The following is a 23721-nucleotide window of genomic DNA, read 5'->3' as shown; positions in this document are numbered from 1 at the left end:
GTACCTAAACAATAAATTATAGTAATTTTATACATAATAAGTCTCCTAAAACCTTAAAAAGCCTACTTTGCTTTCCCTCTTTTTCCCACACAAAATTACACGACAGAATTGAATAGCTGCGTCTTTCCAGGCATTGCACTGCATTTAATTATCAATGAATCTCCTTATTGCAATACAGCTCAGCGCTAGAAGTGAAGGTCTGCAATTGCTAGGAAATTATAAAAGGGCTTCGGATACCTAAGAAAAGAAATGATCTGGGATAACTTAGTTGATAATAAAAGTAAAATCACTAAATAAGAATATAAAAGGCAAGCAAAGGGAGGAATGGCAATGCTTTTCTTTTTACTTTTTATTTTACATTTCTTTTCCCTCCCCAGCAAAGCAGCAGAAGTGAGAAAATTCAAAAGATGAAAACACCAAAGTGGCATAAATAATAATATAATAATAATAATAATAAAGGTATAGCTGCTGTATTCAGCATTCGCAAATTCTACAAAATCCTTCCCAACCTGTTACATATTGAAAATATATCAAAATCAGAAATCCTTTGTATACTCAGAAGGGGAAAATAACTGAAATGATGGAATGTATGATACAAACGTGGCAAGGTGTGGGAGAGCCAAGAGTAACATCAAGAGAGCCAAGCCGAAACAGAATTGGGAACCTGTCACTGGGACTGTGCCAAGGGAATTAACCGCTTAGTAACTGTGGTTCCTATGACAACCAGCTGACTGCCATGTCAGTCAATCATAGAAGCAACTGCCAATTCCATCTGCAAGAATGTGGGATATAAATGACATCCTAAGGAGTGGAAATATAAATAAATATTACATTTCTATGCCACAACTGATTTTACATCATAATAAAGGAAAAGCCTTCCAAGCACCAGAGGAGCCACTGACATCCAAAGCACAAATAACTAGCCCAGTCCATTCCACCTATATGGAGGTGTAGGTGCGGGCGGAGTTGTTCTGCTCGGCTGGCCCCATATATACCCACAAGCTGGGGCCCTCACCCGCCTGGTGCCTCATTCCACAGATTTGTGTCCCCAGTTTATCAGCAGTGAGTGCGATGCATGGACAGCTTGAGATATATCTGCCGGGGATGTGTCTGTCCTCCGGTGTCACCTCATCATCCGTCTCTTCTCTCCTTTACATTGTCAGGGCCCTGGAAGTGTTCGCTCCATTAATTGTTCTCTCGCATGAGGCCCAGATAACGGAGAACATTGTGTCATCTCCAATCATACACAGGACCAACCAGGACCCCTCATTGCTCCAATCTTGTTGCTATGAGTTATCTCCTAAATAAACATTTCCTTCAGTCACCATAGCCCTGCACAGATATTTAGAATGATTTTGTTTATGATCAGGATTTGTAATATTTATATCCAGGCAGCCAGACAATGACAGGTTCTCTTTAACATCTGAAGAACATTGGCATCTTATATCAATCAATGTATTGCTGCATTTTATACCCACACCCTCCATATACATCACCACTCAAATATCATAATATATAATGTGACCTCAGATGTAGGGGTGCCAGGGGGTCCCCAATGCCTGGCTCTGGGTGGGGGGTGGGGGGGGGCAACACTGTGGGGGTGACCTATCAGATGATGGGGAATCTTGGAAAGTTTTAGGATGAGAGGGAGCATCACAATTTATAGGAATTCCCGGCCTGTATGTAGCCCTCAGCAGGGGTTGGATAGCCCCGCTTTACCCAAATATAGTGACTGCTGCCTGGTGGTAATGTATTATAAACCCAAATCTACTTTCAGCAGCTTCATGTATGCCTGTATACAGCAAATTATTTTAGTATATTTGTTACTATGGTTCTTACCTGGAAATCCTGCCAGTACAATCACTTCCTGTGTCAGGGTGACAACGCCTCTGCCTGGTAATTATCAGCAGCGTTGTCAGCTTGCAGGGTTTGCTTCTTTGGTTGCCCTTTATGCAGCACAGCGGCCCACTAAAGGGTCTCAAAGGCCAGCCGTGGCTTAGGACTTTCAGCACGCGGGCTGTTACTGGCAGGATCTCCAGCTAAGAAAACGGTATAGAGCGAGTTGTGATGCGGCACAGATTTGGGATTTATACTTTACATCTGTTATTATCAAGAGATGAAATTTGCTCGTCCAGCCTTGCAGTCGGAATCTTATAAATTATTTGCATCTTCTACCTAAAAACACAAAATTGCATCTTGAGAATTAAATGGCGTTTGTGTTGCCATGGAGATTTGTCATTTCACAGAGGTCGTCCAAGTTCTCACACCGCCAAGGACAGTACAATGCGCCAAGGAGAACCCGTTCGGTGCCATGCAGTGATAACCCCCCACCTGTAGGAGTCATGCAGGAGCCCAGGAGCCGGTTAATGCCCCCAGGCTGAGTGGCAATAAAGATCAGCCACTTGGAAAGACACCGGTCATGTGACCCTCTGCTGGTATGTAATGGCCCCGGAATGGGCAGCGGTAAATCAAGCGACAGAAAACATCCACAGGGCACTGCAGGGAGCGCAAACCAAACTCTACCATGTGATTGGGGGCACCAATAGGAACGCAGCAATAATCACTATATGTACAACAACGTCCACCCAATGCACCAAATACAAAGATGTCAGCAAGCTGAGGACCCCAAAGCAGCAGATCCAAAGGAAGGCAGAAATCCCAGGTGTGGTCCAAATCCTGACGCTATTCCCTGCTTTTCCTATAAAGAATAATTTCCAATTATTCAGCCTTCCATTTCATTGACTGGGTTCTGTCCTAATAAAAACAACAACAGTCTATTCCAGGATTTCACCGCTCTTACTGTAAAGAAGCCTTTCTGTATGCTGAGGTAAAGATGAACCCAGATACCACAGACAGTATTTCTTTAATACAAGCAATGTGAGTGCCCAGCGTTACCAGGAATCAGCCTTTTTCAGCACAAGAGGCCAATCAGTTCATGTCCTGACAAGCAGCATGCTGATAGGAGGAGAGAGAAGAATGGCAGAGAGATGGGCTTATCACTGCACTGCTTCTCCTTTCTCTGTCCATTCACAGGCTGGAAAAGGACCCATGAAGTAAGGATGGCAATTAGAATAAGGACAGTTAGTGGCACAAAAAGTACTATGGGGTGATCTCTGGATTTTAGGAGAATATTGCAGAGACTTTTACATTTATTTTGTTATTTTTGGCTGTAATGCTGCAGTATGGTTTGTGTGATCGGTCAGTGCTTGCTCTGAAATACACAAATAGAGTATGTGCTGATTCCATTCCATGCATGCAGAAACATAAACTGGTGATCCTGCCAGGAAATTGCTCATTACTTTCTGTATACTCCTCATTGCCTGAGATTTCAGTACTGCCAATGCAATCAACACGGTCATCTCCCCATCCCTAACACTACAGAACCCCTCCCCCATTGTGTGTTACAGGGGCACCCAGGGTAAAGTTTCATTGACCACCATTGTCCCTGGCAGCGCCACACACTGCCCTGGTTGCTGAATGTCTCATGTTGGCGCCATATAAACCCGGTGACCCCAGTCAGTGCTCTGCCTCATGTCTGCTGGCAGCCCGGCCTCAGTCTCTTTATAGCTCCTCTGATAAGTTTTACACCTCTCAATGACTGTAAGTGGGAGGAAGAGATAAATGGGGGTAACACCACCCCTGACATGGGAGCAGAAAGCACCAAGTCTGTAATCCTCCTGCTCACTGCATTACAACTCCCCAACATCATTCATACAGGGGACTCCATATACAGAACTAATAAAGAGAACCCGTCATGTAACGAGGCTTCAGCAGAATCTGAATTACTAAGCATACAATCAAGAATGATTGATGTGTATTCCTATGGAGGAGAGCACAGTGGGGTGGTGCTTGTTCCCCCCTCATCTCTCTATAGAATGGAATGGCATGATGTATACGGCACTCATTCATCCATCTGTCACAGGAATGAATCATCAAAGATCTTTTCCAGCAGCAACCCACCAATGTCCATCAGGCTTACGTCTGTCTTCTCTATTTGTGCAATCACCTCCAACTCTATAATTATGTAATGGGGGATGTGAAGGACGACTACAGGACTGGGTATACATTTATTGCATTATTTAAAGCCAAATTAATTTTCTTTAGAAAGCAGCCACAGCCTGAGTAGAAAAGCCTTTCCCCTGCCAGCATGCGGCAGAGAAGAAGCTTTGCTCAGTGTGGAAGCAGCGGTCTCTTTGCAGAGGTCCGACACCCCCGCTGCTGAGTCAGAGGTAGAACAGGCAAATCATTGAGGAGCATCAGCTTGCTTTTGGAAAGCTCTGCACTGCTTTACTCCTAGAGCATGCTGGGAGTGGGAAAGATTTTTCAACTTTCTTTTTAAGGAAAATAATTGGGTTTATATTAGTTTCCTGGCTGAGTCATGTGGGAGGCATTATGATCCAGGCCAGGAGACAGACCATGGTGAGGATGACGGAATATGAGCCCCTAAGAGGGTCAACTAAGTGTTTATGGAGTGTGCGCTATGTCATACGTTGGAGCTACAAGTTAATAATACTATCTTCTCTTCCAACCTGCTGATTGGACAATGAATCCTCATCTCCCCCCGGGCAAGGATTGGCTGTTTGGGTGCTGTTTATGTGACAGACCTACAGGGGCCCAACATTTGTTTTTGTGAGCTGTGTGGGTCCTTGATTTTTCATTTTCAAATAAATAAAACGTTCTCAGTGTTTTATTTGTGTATTAGGAGCTCCGCTTCTCTATTCACCAGGCAGTTAGGAGGCTCCGAGCATTGACCCGCTTGGTGCACAATAGGTGGATGGGTAAGTAGCCGGATATTCAGCGCAGGACACGTGGATTGGAGTGAATCCATGGATTGTAATTACATGGATGTGATGAGTATTGTCTACAAGCACCATACAAGCCATATGAAGAGCAATGTGCTACAGAAATAGAGAGGACATGACCTGAATGGAAGAGGAACAGCCACAGGTAATTATATGAAAATAGAAAAACAATAAGACAATAATAAAAGTAATCCCAGCATTATTCGCAGATCACAAAGGTCTATTTATTACAATGATGGGGTTGTGTTTGGGGGAGCAGAATTGTGCAATGAATGATATTGGTAGCTAGGTGAGTAACAGGTTTGCTTTGCGTCACTTTCATTTTATTGTGTTGCAGTAACCAAAAATGACGCGTCGGTACAACACAGTGCCATTCACTCAAAAACACATTGACAATACATGAATCTTCCACATGGAAAATGCACCCACTTGGGTTTGCTGCCTTAATGCAATGTATGGTAATGCACAGAATGCACCGGTGTGAGGGGTCATAAAGGTATTTGTATGCCGGCTATCATCACTAAATATTCCATTTATAATGGGGGCGGAGGTGAGACACGGACAGGGATTGTTTCTGCACAAGGAAGCTAAGGAGTAGTGAGGGGATGCCTTGGTCTCAGGTGTCTGTAGGGGTTCTACTATATATATATATATGTGTCAGTTACTATATAACATAAATATATATGTGTCAGTTACTATAAAAGATAATATAAAGGTTTGTCAGTTACTATATAATATATATGTCAGTTATCATGCAGGTTTTTCTTTTTTGGTTGGACCTCATATGTAATGTCTATGAAGCTCTGCTATGCTGACAATAAAAATAAGTATATGAACCGATGTTTTAACAGCTTTATTCTCTTAATTTTAATTTTCACAGAAACATTGAAAGTCTGCACTGTGAAACGTCAGGACCAGAGAACAATTTATCATTGTGTTCATAACAATAGAATATTACAGGTCAGGGCCCAGTACCCTTCAGGACAGTACAAAGGAGAGACCGGGGGCCGTATTAAGCATGACGTGATGATGGAATCCTAGGACACCATTTGGTTGTAGTACCTGCTGCGTGGCACACAGACATCATCATACAAAGCTACCAATGGTCTTACGGCCCAACCCAACATTCAGAAATTGTTTCATCCAGAAGAGGATTTCTGTCCAAACCCCTTACCCGGAGGGACAACAGACCCCAAACTAAGAGGAGAGAACATTTTGTTCAGTCTAGAAGTGACGTCAGGTCTGCGACCTGAGATGCGGCTGCTCCATTTTGCGATTCCTCGTCACTTTGGGGGAAGGGAAATGGGTGGAATGGGTACTCTCCTCTCTGGATCATATCCAGGCTCTTGGCACTACAGATTGGTGTGGGGGTTTCATACGTATCATGGAAACTTGTATAATCCACTTCATAAAATCCTTTTTCCAGGGTAAGGACTGGGGTGAAGCGGTGCCCCCACAAGACTTCGGTGTCCACATAGGAGCAGCGGGCCTGGCACGTCATTCCTAAAAAGATGGCAAAAATAATGGCAATGAGGGTGAATGAGAGCCATGGAGGCTGATCCATTACATTGCACAACCTTCCCCTACACCAAATAGATGCCAGGCAACAATTGCATGCATAGAAAACAGCACAGCATGTACAGCACAAGGATGCTTCATGCGGGTTAGTGCATCTTCACCACAGCCAGGACCACCAATTACTTTATTTGAACAGTAGGGATCATGCATGGCCGCTCTCTCCAAGGACCAAACACAGGTAGGGATCATGCATGGCCGCTCTCTCCAAGGACCAAACACAGGTGGAAGGTCAAGGTTCCCTCTTCTCTCTCTTTGGATAAACACAAGCTGCATGCAGATTTCTTTCTATACATTGAATTGTTTTCTAGTCCCCCACATTCACTCTCTTTTTCACTCTGCACCACGATGCTTTCTATCTTTACTATAACCTGTTGGATGATTTTGGGGTTGCGGTCTCCTTAAAATACTTTAAATATACAATAAAATTCAGTAGTAGGAGAAGCTGATTGTCGGTGCAGTTATTTAATCTTAGATGCATCCATAGCGGATGTTTAACTCCCTTTAGCAGGGAGAGTCAATATTATGTACAGCGCTGTGTAATATGTTGGCTCTATATAAATCCTGTTTATTATTATTAATAATAATATTAATAATAATAATAACAATAATAATTATTATTATTATAATATTATAACTATAACAAGATGGAGAAGTAATTTAATCTGAACTGCAAGCAGATATAAAATACTGATCATTGCAGAATATCATTGAGTTTATTTAAATAAAGAATGACAGAGATAGCTCTGAATGGAGCTCCCAATCTAATGTCCCCTATAGTCATATCTTATTGACACAGCCTAGGGCCAATTTGTAAAGGGAAGCAAAGCAATCTAACTGCATGTTTTTGGGATGTGGGAGGAAACTGGAGTACCCGGAAGAAACCCACACAAACACATGGAGAACCTGCAAACTCCATGCAGATATTGTCCTGGCCGAGATTTAAACCAAAGGACCTAGCAATGCAAAGGCGGGAGTGCTAACCACTAATCCAACTGTGCTGCCATGGCAAGCAAGCAAGTTGGAACCTCTGCAATCTCTTCTGGGGTACTGGGGAGATCACCATACATTCAGCACGGGATATCGGGTGAACCCTGATTTTATATCCTAACATGGGGAAACATTGGCTTTGTCATTCCTGGCAGCACCAGCTACAGAGGGTTAAACGTTCGAGCTGCAGGCTCTGTGTAACTGAACAGCTTGTGTTATTTATTGCCCTGCTTAATGTTCCTTGAAACACAGAATAAAGTTAGTTTTAGTGCTAACCCGAGAGTCGCAGGGGTCAAGAAATGATTTATAGGCTCCTGTGCCCAAACAACATTAAATAAAGTCACTGCAAACATTTCACATGATCACCTGACCCACTATCATCGCTCCATCAGTAATGGAAAAAGCACAACATTCACATCACATTCACACTGCTGTAACAGTACACTACAACACTCATTGGGATGTTTATTCCAATTTCATAGCAGTGACCTCAATGTACAGATCTCTATATCGGTCACGGAGGGAGAACATTTTGTTCCCATTTATTGGACTGATGGCCCTTTCACTTCTGATGATCAGATCTGAGGAAAAGTCAGCCACCAACTAATCATCATTAACCAATATTTGGGTGTTTGATTAGACATTGGCAGATTGATGATATGCAAATACAAATCTAACCAGAATTCTAACAGAGGAAAATATTAGAAGGTGCGGTGATTGCGTATGATTGGTGTGTGCAGGGTTTTGGGACCTCCGATTGGATGGTTGGGGGTAACAGTGAGAAAATCTGCTCATGTGTACCAGTCCCAAAAATGAAGCAGCACAAATCATGAATCTGACGTAGCAGAAGGAATAAAGCAGCAGCTGAGGTGACATAATACAAGATATGTTACATTAGAAGAGGTCACTATATGTAATATATAAAGATAAAAGTATTCACAGTAATGCATCAGCTCATCAGAATTATAAATAAGGGAACACTGTGCACCATGACAAGGTCAATAATCCCGGAGGAGGAAATAATATTTAATGAAGAACACAAATCAGGATATGAATGCATCATAAAATTCCCGACACCACTGGAATGTTTAATGTCAGCAAAACGAAGTATAAGATTAGAAAAGGAAAAGCCCTCAGAGATTAATTAATACGTTTTGTGTTCATTTTTATGGATTTCCATTTCTGTAGGACAAACAATGCTGATAAATTTATGAAACGGACTCGCCATTTTTCTTTTCTGCATCACTGCATTTTACCTAAAGACAATCAGGACTGAACGCAGACGCTTAGTTGCTGCATCCGCTGCACCCAGCAAGTCCTTCGCTGCAATATTCTCCTACAGGAATTTCGCTTGCTTTCTTCATCTCCCTAATCACCTAACCTCATCTAAACCAACTAAGCATCTTCAACAATTACCCCTGAAGAAGCCACTAGGCGAAACGCGTTGGGCTAAGGAGGCATTTAGCTTTTTCTCATATTATGACGTTGTATGGAGGCTGGACCGATACTGAACATTTACTTTATTTGTAAATACCCAAAAACTTTTTATCAGTTTATTTGTAACCTAAACTTGTGATTATTTGATACAATTTGAATTGCCAATTGAAAAATCTCCTTTCCTTTTTCTTTGTATTATCTTTACCTGAATGGTGGCATTCCGTCACCTTCTGAGGACCCTTTGGATAGCTGACCTACTGAGACAATTGTCCAGGTTTGTCCGGTTAGACAAGAATGAGGAAGTAGCGTGCCAGGCCTTTCTTCTATAATAAAGTACAATTAGCCAGATACCATCTAACAGCCCAGAATGATTATAAACTTCAGGAAGAAATCTGGGCAGCACCAGTCCCACATAATATTCTATGAACTGAATACAACAATCAATAAATCAGTATATGCATATGTAAAATGTCTCTATTCAAATGTAGCTTTTCTTTAAAGTGAACCTGTAGGACATAAAATTGGGACCAGATTTGCTTTATTTTTTAGTGTTGGTTTAAAGAGTGACATTTGATTTCAATGTTGTGTGTCGTTGACTAGACAAGCATGCAGCTAGTGAAGTCCCTCATACCAAATACTTATCTGAAGCAAAAATCCAGATGACATTCTGGAGCACAAGGCTTTGCAGTGTTATCCCCTATACCAGGGGTCAGCAAACTTTTTTGGCTACTAGGCCATTTCAGGAGGGCACACTAGGCCGGACTCACTCTTGAGTCCCACACTGATGGCTCGGCCCCCCACCAGGAACGCCCCCGGAAAAAAATACCTCCCCTTCGCAATGCATACGGAAGAGAGAGACTGTCCCCTTACCCCGGCGGCAGAAGTGATAACGCCGGTGGCAGGAAAAAGGGAAGGGAGGCATAAGGGTTTGCCAACCTCTGCCCCATACTTATATCCTCACCTATATACTGCCTGTATACACAAAGAGAGAATATCAGGGATTTTAAAAAGTACAAATATTCAAATAGGAGCATAGGAAGCGCCAATAGCATGCTCTAATGCTTTGAACAGTGGAGGAAGCAAAAAAATTATAATAAATAATAAATTATCTGGCAGTTAAACACAAGGTGTATACACACATGCACACAATGTACACACATGCACACATACTTGTATGGTAACAAAAGTCTGCACGTTTGCATATTAAAGATTATTACAACGTAAAGTCCGGTGGAAACAATGTATGCAGACACACAACTCTTACTTATGACCGAGTATGAACTATTATTTAATGTGAGCAACAGGATATGATGCCAATACAGCAATTATGTTGCATACAGCGCCAACATTTCTGCGTAATTAGCTTATTGTTGTTACAAATTCTCTGCACTTACAGCTCAGTGAGCAGGACGGGATAATCTCTGTAATATATATATATATATATATATATATATCACAACAATATAACAGACACAAAACGCACAGGACTGAGCATCTGTTACCATTCCAAGGGTTTGTGGGGATAAATCTGCTGTCATAATACAGGCAGGAACCTTGACATCATGATACATGAAATCTGATCATAAGAAAGTGAAAGATACCATTGAATGGGGATTCAAATATAAGGGACAATCCCATACTATTCAGCTTGCTCCTACTTTCTGCTTATTTAAAAGAGAACTCACAACCCAACATTTCACCCTCACCTACCCAACTTCTGTCTCTAAACTCTCACTACTTCCCACCATTCCATATCCCCCTCCTATTGTGTGATACTTCCCCCACCTCCTAGATTGTAAGCTCTTTGGGGCAGGGTCCTCTCCTCCTCCTGTATTACTGTCTGTATTAGTCTGTCATTTGTAACCCCTATTTAATGTACAGTGCTGTGTAATATGTTGGCGCTATATAAATCCTGTTTATTAATAATAATATTTCTGTAAATTCCCATATCTGTAAACTTGTGCCAGGGGTCACAGGAAGTGACAGCAAACTATTACGGCTACATCAGTGTAACAACCATTCAAGCAACATTTTGAGGCTTCCCATATAAAAGGTTCACTGTAAGGTTACATACCTGTAGCTTCCACCATGCCTTCTAAGATGACCACAATCTCAAAGTCTTCCATCTTAAGTTCCGCATGGGACATCTCCCAGAACGGGCTCTTTTCATTGATTTCATGTGAAATGATTAGCGGTGAGACCAGGAAGAGACGGTCATCTCCGGTGTCAAAGCCAACATTAATGTCCGTCTGATTAAGGGGGATGAACTCTCCTTCTTTGGTCTGCTTTGATTTGATGAGTTTGGCTCGGATTGAGGCCTCCACAATATGGGAGCTTCGGAGATCTCCTACTCTAAACATGAGGCATAACTTTTCATCTCGCAGGGAAATCACTGCATTGTTGGAGAACATTAGGGTTTCGGCTCGTTTTTTTGGCTGGCTAATCTTTACAAACATGCACCCAACCATGAGAGCATTGACAATGGAGCCTAGGATGGCCTGAATGAGAAGCAGAACAATTCCCTCAGGACATTTCTCGGTGATTACTCGGTAGCCATAGCCAATGGTGGTCTCTGTCTCGATGGAGAAGAGGAAAGCAGAGACAAAGCCGTTTAGATTCTCCACACAAGGAACCCAATTCTTGTCCCCTAAATGTTCCAGGTCTCCTCTGAGATAGGCAATAAACCACCAAATGAATCCGAAAAATAACCACGTCACTGTGTACACCAGGGTAAAAATAAAAAGGCTGAAGTGCCACTTGAGATCGACCAAAGTGGTGAACATGTCACTGAAGTAGCGATAAGTTTCCTTCACATTGCCGTGATGAACATTGCACTTGCCATCCTTCTCCATATAACGCTGACGTGGCATTCTTTGCACAGATAGAAAATATGAACGATCCACAGTCAAAGATGCGTCTTCACGAACCTGTTTAGGTAACCTCTTTGGCTCCCTGGGTGCATTATCGCCATCCAAATCCTGCTCCATGGAAACTCTTAAATCTCGCGCCATTATAGGTGTATTCCTTTAAGGGGGGAAACAAAGAAATAACATTTTGAGAAATGTCAGATAATTTTTGTAACCAATCAATTCACAACATAAAATAAATACACAGACAAAGAAAAGATTATAAAGCTTGTTACTTCATTGTCATCAATTTGCAATGCACTAGTTGACCCCACTCCCTGCTATAGGTGGTCCGGTCATTTGGGACCCCAGTGCATGGACACATGTATAATACAAGAGAAGCATTTCCAAATACACCAATTTCAGGCCTCTTCCAGAATTAAAGCCAATAATCACCCTTAGACGATTAAACCTTACTAGTGACATAACACAGACATTAGAATAATATTCAAAACAGATTCAGGGAGCTGATTAACCCTCCTCAAGCTGCTCTCCCAAAATGTGACTGCAATGGATTATACAGATTTCAAATTAATTAAATTGTTTAAACTTTCTAGATTCACATTGATGAATATTGGCTTCAGAGTAAAAGTAAACTCAGTTACCTAAATCTTACAAAAATCTTATAAAAAGTAAAATATATAATAAAAAATCTTATATATATCTTATAAAAATCTTATCTTATAAAAAATTATTGTTTAGGGCATTTCTGGTTATAGGGTGAAAATGTTTTTTCCCCCAATTGGAGCTCCTGCATTGTCACCTTGTCACATTGATTTCTAATGGAAACTGGTCAGAGGAGATATTGGAGGACAAAGCCCATGTATCGTCTGCACCACAATAGTTGCTAACACTCCATGGCAGACGTCCAATATTTTCCCTTCCAGCATAGAACTTCTTGACCATTTTTATCCCAGCATACCTTGTTTACCTGCATGTCATGTTCACCTAGAGAACGGGGATTATGTGCTACTTATAATAAAGATCCTCCCAACCAAAAGTGTCTGAAGAATATTGTCTGTGTGTCCCATCATAACCCATTTTAGATTTCCTGTGTAGTTCTGAACGTTCCTCCTTTACCTTTGGTCCTTCTATATTATCTTTTAAAGATATAATATATCATTATATGAACGCAAATCACTTTCTAATTTTCTTCTTTTCCATTAACACGGTTAATTTTAGTCAATAAAGAGTAAAAAGCCGAGTGCGGTATATGTATCCAAGTATACCAGATAACAAACGTGCAGATCAGAGGATTAGGTCTAAACAATTCCCCTGACACCCACCAATCAAATGAAAGCTAGCCTTGTCCCAGTCATGATGGCTTCTCCATGTTACAATGGCACCCATCGACATGATGCTTAGTCAAGCCATACGGTCATGTCTGTCTGCCTTTCACATTACCCGCTCATTTGGGGGCAGACAGACCATACACACCTTAACAGTCATTGGATGCCTATGGGAGACTGAAAAACACATTACCAATCAGAATCCACCGTGTAAGTTTTATGGACTACTGCACTTCTCTCCAACATTTTTGTAGAAGAACCCAAATGAGTCATTTCCAAAAGTCTGTTCCTTTTGCACCTTTATTTAGGCAGCAACACAAATCTGTATAATTAAAAAAAATTCCACTCAGATAGCCTAATTATAAGGCATACATATCTCAATGCCTTGGCACATAATCATGTGATCTCTGCTGAAGGGTAGAATAGGCTTTCAGACTTTTGGTTCAATAAAGATCATGTGAATGAGCCTTGGCATTTGTAGTTAGTATTGAAGGGGCTTGTACCAGGATTTTCCCCAGGACGGTTTATGGTTTTATCATTGTATCTATTCACTTAGGTTACCATTTTGTCAACTTCAATAATGCCAAGGTTGGCCAAAGAGGAAACGTACTTTCTGCACATACTTGAAAATTGTCAATCCACATTAATGATTTGGCATTGGGTTTTCTATGTTTAGTGCCACTGCAAAAAATGTGTACAAAGTAGAGAAAACAATTCAGCTAGTAATAGTACTTGAGGGACAATTTGCCGGCCACATTCACACATTCATAGTAAGATGATGGTGAAATATGTGAATTATCATTATATAACAATACAATGTCATACCATTGTATCCCGTCCATAGGTTTGATGCAGGGCTGCGGGGGAATTCCGTGAATACTACACAAGGATTTCAGCCTTGATGGATTGTCAGAGAAATGGAAACAGCAGCCTCTCAATCACTGCTCTACTAATTCATCTTTTTTATTACTTTTCTACTATATGGCTTAACCTGTACAGCTTCCCTTCCATCTACCAGAAGAGCAAGAAGAATAAAACCTTGATGGAAAGCTCCACTTAGGCTCCAAAGTCATTGCCTAATGAAAGAAGAAATTCAAGGGGTTAATAGGTGCAGGAAGCGGATAAAGGTCACTGTGAAGAAATGACAAATGTCCTGAGATATTACAGTATATAATATGGGTTGTCAGGCAGTGAGCGAATCATGATATACTGCAGGGCTCCAAAACAGAGAAGGAAACACTGAGCGCATGCGATTGGTTTGAACAAAAGAGTACGAAATGCAATACAACGTAAAGGAAACCTAACTTTCCCAAGGCTTAATGGTGATGGTTCTTATAATTCTACATTGACCCCAACATAGGTAAGAAGATTTCTTTGTTATACATGGCAGCTCCGAGACGCATTTCACCAGCTTTTGTTGCATTAGTTTAAAAGCAGCTTTTCCTGTTGATAAAGATAAACTGCAGGCAAAGCTGGTGAAATATCGCCTACTCTTGTCAAACGCTGTTAACATTTATTTGACGGTCTTCATTTTGTCCAGGCCTGGTCAGCCATCCCTTCTATGTGCAGGGAAATGACGCTCAGAATTTTTCATGGAGCCGATATCTCACCACAGAAGTCGTTCCCGAGGGGATGAGATGGGCGAGATGCAGATTGGGATCACGGGTTAGGAGGTGGCCCCAGGATAAAAGCCTTCTGGAAAGGGATAGCAGCTTATGCCACAATTTACCTGGTGAACCCCATGGTGGGCAATACCCGAGTCCGAGGACTTACAGGGGATTCTGCAGGAAACTCTTGTTGATTATATTTCTAGTGAATAAAAAGTCTGGATTTACCCCCAACAGTAACACTATTCCAGAAGAAACAGATTTGTCTTCCAGATGGACTGGTTAGAATCTTCTCTCAACAAGGATACCCAAGTGAGACAACTTATAGAAATATCACCAGGAGATAGACTGAGTGCTCCTCTCCTTTGAATTGACATTATGGTACACCTCCGGATTGATTAATAACCCTCTGGTGCTGCCTGGAGCTCCTGGTGCACACTCCTTAGAGACCCAAGAAGAATGAAACAAATTGGAAAATCCAGGCAAAGTCTCTATCTTGTTGTGTTTTGTTATTTTATTTGTGTTGTGGTTTCTACATTATTATTCTGTGCTGATTGATGTTTCAGTGTTTCTGTTTCTTTCTCGTTTTACATGGAATTATATTTGTTATCCTCAAATAAAACAAAAACATTTAAACAAGCAACTCTAAATGTAAAACGTTGTTACGACAGTTCCTACAGAAACCGATATGCTCGCCATAAACAATGCAACGTTTTTATTAGATTAGATATTAAATGCAATGTGAATTTTTTTTAATCAAAGAAAATCCGCCTCTGACCTTTTTTACTTAAAAAGTAAAAGTATCAGAAAAGTTCACCAGCTGCTTAACTTGGCACCTCATTAAATGGAACAAAGTTAGCGGAGGTGGAGCCCTAACTGATTTTAATTTAGATTTTTGCTAAAACAATTTCGCTATCGGGTGGTGCATGGGGGAAAAAACAATGAATATTTCCTACTGATTTTCAATCTGGGAAATTTTTAGCATTTGCGGCAGAGGAACACATCTAATAATGTATGCTTGGTATTAGCAAGATTTTTATTTCTCATAAAAGCAATAAAAACAAAAAAAAACATTTTATACATAAATATAAATATTTATACGCACACAGTTTATGTGTGACCACCCTAGTCAGATAGTTTGCATGCTGCAACATTTTAAACATTTGTGATTTCTCACAGGGCAGAAAAAAAGTCAAGCATATTAGATTTTGTATAACAGATAATACCGGAGGTGTTGCCTAAAGCAGCTATTTATCCATTACAGGCTACAGCTTAATGAAACAACTGACTGGTTGCTATGGGAAACTCCTTCTTCCCGTCACTCCAGTGCTGTAAAATACCAAAACCATGTTTACGTTGTGGCAGCCTCTCAGCATACTGACAAAGCAGATTTCTCAGTTTGTTGGATGAAATATCACTCATCTTCCCTTATGATGGATCACAATACAACATTTATAGCGTTGGGTAATCTGATGACGCTATATAAATACATGATAGCATGGAAAATGTCAGCGTCCTAGAAAAACTATTCATTTGTGCAACCTGGAAATATTTTGTTTTTGTGCATTTACATTTTTTGCAGTCATTCTAGAAAGAAAAGTATACACAAAAAACTTTGGCTGTAGACAACTAAGGATAAGCATCACAAAAGGTAAATGGCAATCTATACAGCAAGATGCAGTTATGGTGTCCACACTGCAGCTCCCTTCCAATTCACAAATTAAAGTGCAAAATGACGATTTATCCTGTAACAGACCACAGCAACAAACTGAGAGAAAATACAGAGCTTACCCAGGATTGTACAAACCCCTTACTTGTATCTACAAAGAGCCTAAATTGTATCCAAAGATCCTGGCCCCCCTCATTTATATTGGGTACCCAGGTCCCCCTGTCTCTTGTAATAGAAGACCCCCTCTCTTGTATCTGAAGACCCCTTCCTTGTATCTGAACACCCTTTTATCTGGAGACCCGCTCTTGTTATCTGGAGACCCCTGTATCTGGAGACCCTTTTATGTGGAGACCCCCTCCCTTGTATCTGGAGACCCCCTGTATCTGGAGACCCCCTGCCTTGTATCTGGGGACTCCTGTATCCAGAGACCCCCTCCCTTGTATCTGGAGAGCCCCTCTCTTGTTATTTGGAGACCCCCTCTCTTGTATCTGGAGACCCCCTCCCTTGTATCTGGAGACCCCCTCTCTTGTATCTGGAGACCCCCTCTCTTGTATCTGGAGACCCCTGTATCTGGAGACCCCCTCCCCTGTATCTGGAGACCCCTGTATCTGGAGACCCCCTCTGTATCTGGAGACCCCCTCCCCTGTATCTGGAGACCCCTGTATCTGGAGACCCCCTCTCTTGTATCTGGAGACCCCTGTATCTGGAGACCCCCTCTCTTGTATCTGGAGACCCCTGTATCTAGAGACCCTTTTATGTGGAGACCCCCTCCCCTGTATCTGGAGCCCCCGGTCCCCTGTGTCCCAGCAGAGTAATGCCATGCATACCTTATGGAGGTGATAGATTGCGGGTCCCTCACAGGTACATGTGTGACAGTTGGTCTCTTCCTCCGTGTGAGATCCCTCTGGTGTTCTGACATTCCCATCCTCTGCCTACTGATGTGTGATTAACCCTTTCACATAACAAAGGCTGGAAGGACCACAGTGTGTATGGCGAGAGGGATCATACATGGAGTTCTCCGCAGAGAACGAATATGAGACAATAACAGATTTCCATAATCAAATTTTAGTTTAGAAAATAATGTAATGAAATAAAACTATATAGCAGAGAGATTGTCTCAGAGAAATATGGGACAGAGATGGGGAAAGATTCATTTATTAAGTTAAGGACCCGAATTTGGGAACTTTGGGTGAGCATTTACCTGCTTTTTAGGACTACAGATTACCTACCTTGTGCTGGTTGCTGGATCTTTTAGTACAGTGATAGAGAGCAGAAAGGGTTACCCCGACCTAATGCCCAGCGCTGCCAGGACTGTCACATCAGAGGAGGCACAACATTCCTGACCACACTGAGCAGATAAACGTCACTCTGATAGTATGATGGGCATGAGGGCCGCGCATGTGTGATCAGTCCCTTGTCCAGGCCTTATCCTAATCCCAAACTGACATCGCACTTCCCCAACAATGACAAAGCCAAAAGATGTTTGCATGGTGGATATGGAAGGGAAGTCAAACAGCGACTGCCCCGTCTGTATGCAGCAAGCTGACCGGAGGCGTTTATCCTTCCCATGGCTCCCACCATGCTGGTCTCAAATCAATGACCGATAGCAGAATGAGCTTCAATGGGGCTGCCCTTTAGGGGCTTGTTGCAGGTTCTAAGGGTTCCTCCCACAAATCAAAAAATAAATTGGTCATTTAATCTGCTTCTCCTCCAATCTATACATGTGTGTGCAGGTTAAACCTCCGAAATACTTCCTAATATACAGGAACTTTATAAACATGAGAAATAACCTCTGCAATGGGAGATTACAGGTAAAGTCCAATCATCAAAATCTCTGTTATTATAAATGAACCAAACATATTGTAAATTAATCAGATTTGTAGAATAAAAACGCAAATCAGCAAATATCTTGCCTTCTCTAGATCCCCCCATCAAAATGCAAGTGAAATTATTCAATAAAACTTTTCCATTTTTATTGTACATTTTAGATCCTGTGACAATATTGGATCTTTGCGTGGCTGGTGGGAGAGGCTGCCAGGGTGCTGTACATGGCTTCCGAAAAATGAGAAACTGTAGTAACGCTCAGATGTGATACTGAACGTTCATGATTGAAAGAACTCACCTAACTTAAATGACCAATCAGGCTGGGGAGGGAGGAGCTAAATAATGCTGGACCTCCTCCAGCCAGGAAATAAGGCGGGCTCCCAGTTGCTTCAGCTTCTAATGTACATTGTGAGAAACAGTATGCATTTAAGCAATTTCACTCCAGGAGAGAAACTGCTACAACTGTTCAAAATAAAGTGAAATTTTTGTAATCCCAATCAGTAAAATGGTGAACATGAACCCTGTGAATAAATAACAAGCATGCAGTACTTATCCCTAACTAATAACCAATTTAAAGTAACGAAAGACTAAAAGGATTGTCATAGGAGTAAATACTGATATTATTATTATTATTATTATTATTATTATTATGAGGGGGAAAATGGGAATAAACAAAAAACAAAAAGGAAACAAGGAAAATCTAACAATTTGGGACAACACAAAAGAGTAAAGTGTAACGAGAGAAACAAAAGTGACAAAAAAGAATTGTAGCACCCCGGATACTGAAAACATATTATGTTGCTACATAATATTGGGGATTTATCATGGAAAAATCTCCAACAAACAAATAAAAAAGGGGAGGAAGCCTGGAGCCCTGGAACAGCTTTTTATTGCGGTCCATGTTCCTGGTAAAGATTTTCCCCGACTTCCTGCTAATGAAACCGTTGTCAGTAGGACAGGAAGTGAAGGAAAATCTTTTTGGAGCGCCAGATAGTCATAAATCTTAACAAAGGTTCCAATTCGTCCCCAATATACCCAAAATCAAAGAAAATAAAAACCTTTCGGCTGGACAAACACTTTAACTTGTAGTAGAAATACAAGAAAATACCGGGTATAATCCCATCATGCAACCTGACATCACTCTATAACGATGTCCAATTGATGGGAGGCAACCAGCAAGTAAAAATAAAAATTGCATTGATTAGCATTGATTAACTTCCTGAAACAAATTGTTTATACTCTTCACAATTAACAGAGATTGCCATTGTATGGAAATTCCTGACCAACCATAGGAAGTATTTGCAAAACAAATTAATCTTTCAGATCCATAACAACTGTCAAAGTGACCTAAAATAAATTCTATAAAATGTCAGCTATGTGTAAGGTGAAAAGAGGATCTGCATGAAAGGAATCACAGAATCGCACAGATATCTTTCCCTCTAAAGCCATTTTGCACATCTATTGAAAATACAGTTAGATCCATAAATATTTGGACAGAGACAACTTCTTTCTATTATTGGTTCTGTACATTACCACAATTATTTGTAAATGAAACAACTCAGATGCAGTTGAGCTGCAGACTTTCAGCTTTAATTCAGTGAGTTGTACAAAAAGATTGCATAAAATGTGAGGAACTAAATCCTTTATTTACACAATCACTTCATTTCAGGGGCTCAAAAGTAATTGTACAATTGATTCAAAGGCTATTTCATGGGCTGGTGTGGGCAATTCCTTCGTTATTTCATTATCAATTAAGCAGATAAAAGGCCTGGAGTTGATTTGGGGGGGGGGGGGGGGGAACATGCGGAGCTCTCCATGCAGGTGAAACAAGCCATCCTTACGCTGCAAAAACAGAAACAACCCATCCGAGAAATTGCTCCAATATTAGGAGTGGTAAAATCTACAGTTTGGTACATCATGAGAAAGAAACAAAGCACTGGTGAACTCAGCAACGCCAAAAGACCTGGACGTCCATGGAAGACAACAGTGGTGGATGATGGCAGAATCATTTCCATGGTGAAACCCCTTCACAACAGCCAACCAAGTGACCAACACTCTCCAGGAAGTAGGCGTATCGATATCCAAGTCTACCATAAAGAGAAGACTGCATGAAAGTAATACAGAGGGAGCACTGCAAGGTGCAAGACACTCATAAGCCTCAAGAATAGAAAGCCTAGATTGGACTTTGCTAAAAAAGCCGGCACAGTTCTGGGAAAACATTCTTTGGACAGATGAGATCAACCTTTACCAGAATGATGGCAAGAAAAAAGTAAGGAGAAGGCGTGGAACAGCTCATGATCCAAAGCATAGCACATGATCTGTAAAACATGGCGGAGAAACAAAATTTCAATAACAAAATTTCCTGCCCAAATACCACTTGTACAATTTCTGCCGATTCCAATATTCAGGTTGCCATATTTGTAAAAAAATTAGCGGCGTAATAGTCTTCACCACTTTTGAAAGAAGAGAATTCCATTGGTCACAAAGTGTTGTTTTTATCTTCACTGCTTTTTTGTAGTGATCGTCATTTTATAAAGTGAAGAACGTTTTTTCCATTCAAGTGACCAGAGCTAATAAAGCCACTTTAGATGTATTATGTTAGCTATATTACGATTTTTTTAAAATTCTGATAACCATGGGACCAAACCTGTTCACATTGTTTTAAAATATAACATTATAATACTGTCCATTAGTTTTCTAAAAGCAGAGATAATTCCAGGTTTTACAATAGCATGTAACAAGGTTGGTAACAAAGAGATGTATCTGAAAAGACATCAATATTTATGAACATAGAGCAACATGGCCCCTGAATACAACCCTGCATGGAAAGGTTTAGAAAGTCACATAAAGAAAACTAGGGAAAAACAAACCAGAATGTGTAATGACCACCGATTAGTTCTAGCCTGCTCCACTCCCGGAGATACAAGCGTGGCTCTTCAGAAACTTAACATCAATGTGTGGCAGGTGAGGAGCACCTTGTGTAAACAGTTATAGGATTTTATATTTAAGAAATCATTTTAATTAACACAGATTGTGAGAAACACAAACAGAAATAGAAAAACAAAGAATCATCATCAAAGAAAAACTATTAAATGCTGGAACAGCATCAACATCCTATAAATCATTTGCAGATTAACCATCAGGAATAATAGAATTTGAATCTAAGAAATGACTGTCACCGTGCTTTCCCATAGGAGCAGTATTATGGCATACTCCAAATATAAAACATGTTTATAGCAAAGGAACTGAAAGGAAAACCACTTTGGCTTTTATGGAGTCCTAAGATATCAAGGTATAATATTTTTGTCCAGTTACCGTCACAGAAGTTTTATTGGTAGTAAAGCGGTGATGTAGAACACACATTGTTTTGGGATACATTGAAGCCAAGTGCTTAGTTCTGCGATGTTGCATCTTTGGTTAAATTCCTACTAGGAACAAAGCTTTGGCTTGGCCAGTTCTCTGTGTTCTCCGAATGCTCTGGTTTGACCCACAAATATATGCGTCAGGTTATTGTCAGATGACCCGCATTTCCTGGCTTATATTCAAGGGGAAGAAAAAGAAATGAAGGGAAATTTATGAATACTTAGCTGTAGTATTTATATGTTTAATTTATATTTACAGCTGACATCTTGTCATTATCATTTTCAGGTCAGGCTAGATCTGACAATTTCACAAAGGGAGGAAGAAGCTTGAGTCTATATTGTGCAATGTGAAAGTTATAAGATAAATATATTCGCAGCATAAACACACCACACAGACACGCAGATTACTAATCAGAATTGTAGAGGCCACGTGCACTACTAAAGATCAACTGGTATGAATTGAATCCAAACCAATGTATGCATAGACAGACTTCACACACTTTACATATGAAGTTCGGAAGCCCCATTTAAATGGTTATTAGTGTAATGAAGTGAGGCATAAGCAGAAATACATTATCTACTATTGATGCAGTTTGGGTACCTGAACTGCTCAACATGTTCCCTGCACAATGCTACAATTAGGTGTTTATTCCCCCTGAGGAGTATTGTTGGGGGAATCGACCACCAAAGACCCCAACTGCTGCGGGGTAAATAACCTGGCAATGGGGATGTACAAGAATACAACAATGATCATTAATGAGGTATATCTCATCATGCGGGTATAGCTAAAATCTCTGCCCCCATTACTCATCACATGGAAAGCTTGTAAGCAAACCAACAATGAATGAGGAGCCCAGACACATTAAATCTCATTTAAAGATTGCAGTCTACAAATACTCTGTATTGTTCCTAAAAAGATAATGGGGTCGGGTTACTAAAAACAAATAGAATATATTCACCAGCAATGATTTTTGTGCAAAATTTTTGCTAGTAAAGTATTGAGTGAACACAACTTTTCACAAACATTCACTTTACTAGGTGAACAGCTTCAACCCCTGTAAAATAAATGCATGGATTAAAAATGAGGAATAGCTGAACCAATAAAGCAGAGCTACATAGATATAATGTAGACTAATTGCCTGGTTGGTGTTTTGATTCTCTGAATTTAATGTCTTCTGATTCCCTGAGTCAGAATGCGTTTGGAGCGGAAGTGTTCAGCTAATTGCAGAACAACTTGAACCACAGATTCATATCCAGCCAATTAGCATTCTTTAAAATGAATCAGGAATGGCAGTGTACATCATTGCTCAGTTTAGATCTGCAGCCAACATATTAGCTTTGATTTGTAAATGTGGTGGAGGAGTCGATTTGCTGCCATTCCAACCAAGCTTTCATAACTTTGTATTTATACCGATCCCATTTGCTGCAGTAGGGCAACAGTAAACCTTGCACATAGCAAAACACCCAGAGCATGCAGTACATAGAGGAATAAAGCCTGTTTCTCTCCTCTGTAACCAGAATGTAATATGTTAAAAGAAAAATTGCATGGTGGCACAGCAAATAATTTTAAACCTAATGAAGATGCTCAAAGACAAACATGCAGATACTTACAGATTATATTCATGGCATCGGGCATCTCAAATGTATGCAGGGCTTAAGAGGTGTTTTACTATACAAACTTGCATTTTCAGAGCAAACATTTGGTGCCCATCATGCCACCACCCTATGGGAAGGTAAACAGGGCAGTGAACAAAACTGCAGCATGTGATGATCAAATTTCACCAACGAACCCACAACATTTACCATCAGTCACGCCAGATTTAATCCACAATAAAAGAAATAGGTGGGAAACCACATTGTGCAAGCAGTTTTAAGCCAAGGTATGTGAGAAAAAAGTGATACTTCCTTATTTACCCACTGGAGTAAAGTCTTAATTAAGGCGTAATTTACTGCATACAAACTCATCCAAGGAAAGCAAGACTTAAACAGCAAAGGTGTGATTTAGCCTCCACTTTATCTCCTGCAAGGAAGAACTTCCCGCAGACCTTCTGGTGTCACCCACACAGGACAGGAATCTACAACAGGATTGGAAGGTAAGGGCTAACCTGTCCTAAGACACCCATGGAGTAAACTAGAATGATTTGAATTGCCAAAAGCAACACAAAAAAAGCCCAACCTCAATGTTTCCAACAATTGCCCAATAATCAAAGAAAGGATACCCAATATTAAAAATAAAGATAACAGAGACAGGTATTTCAGG

General features: G+C 40.7%; 1 protein-coding gene across 3 annotated transcripts in view; it reads right to left on the bottom strand.

The window, feature by feature from the left end:
• Nucleotides 1–5525: 5525 nt before the first annotated feature.
• Nucleotides 5526–23721, bottom strand: part of KCNJ5 (potassium inwardly rectifying channel subfamily J member 5) — a 42395-nt gene continuing 24199 nt past the window's right edge. For 2 of the 3 annotated variants that reach the window (XM_072426573.1, XM_072426574.1), the window contains 2 exons: nt 10879–11828; nt 5526–6305 (listed from right to left, as the gene is read on the bottom strand). In XM_072426573.1, coding sequence (XP_072282674.1) covers nt 6022–6305; nt 10879–11828 — 1234 coding nt within the window. In that variant the 3' untranslated portion in view covers nt 5526–6021. Of the gene's footprint in view, nt 6306–10878; nt 11829–17102; nt 17144–23721 lie in introns of those variants that run through there. The other variant, XM_072426575.1, reaches the window with a different exon arrangement.

Source organism: Pyxicephalus adspersus, chromosome 11 (genome assembly GCF_032062135.1).
Source record: "Pyxicephalus adspersus chromosome 11, UCB_Pads_2.0, whole genome shotgun sequence".
Classification (NCBI taxonomy): Eukaryota; Metazoa; Chordata; class Amphibia; order Anura; family Pyxicephalidae; genus Pyxicephalus; species Pyxicephalus adspersus.
This window is presented reverse-complemented; position numbering and strand designations above follow the sequence as displayed.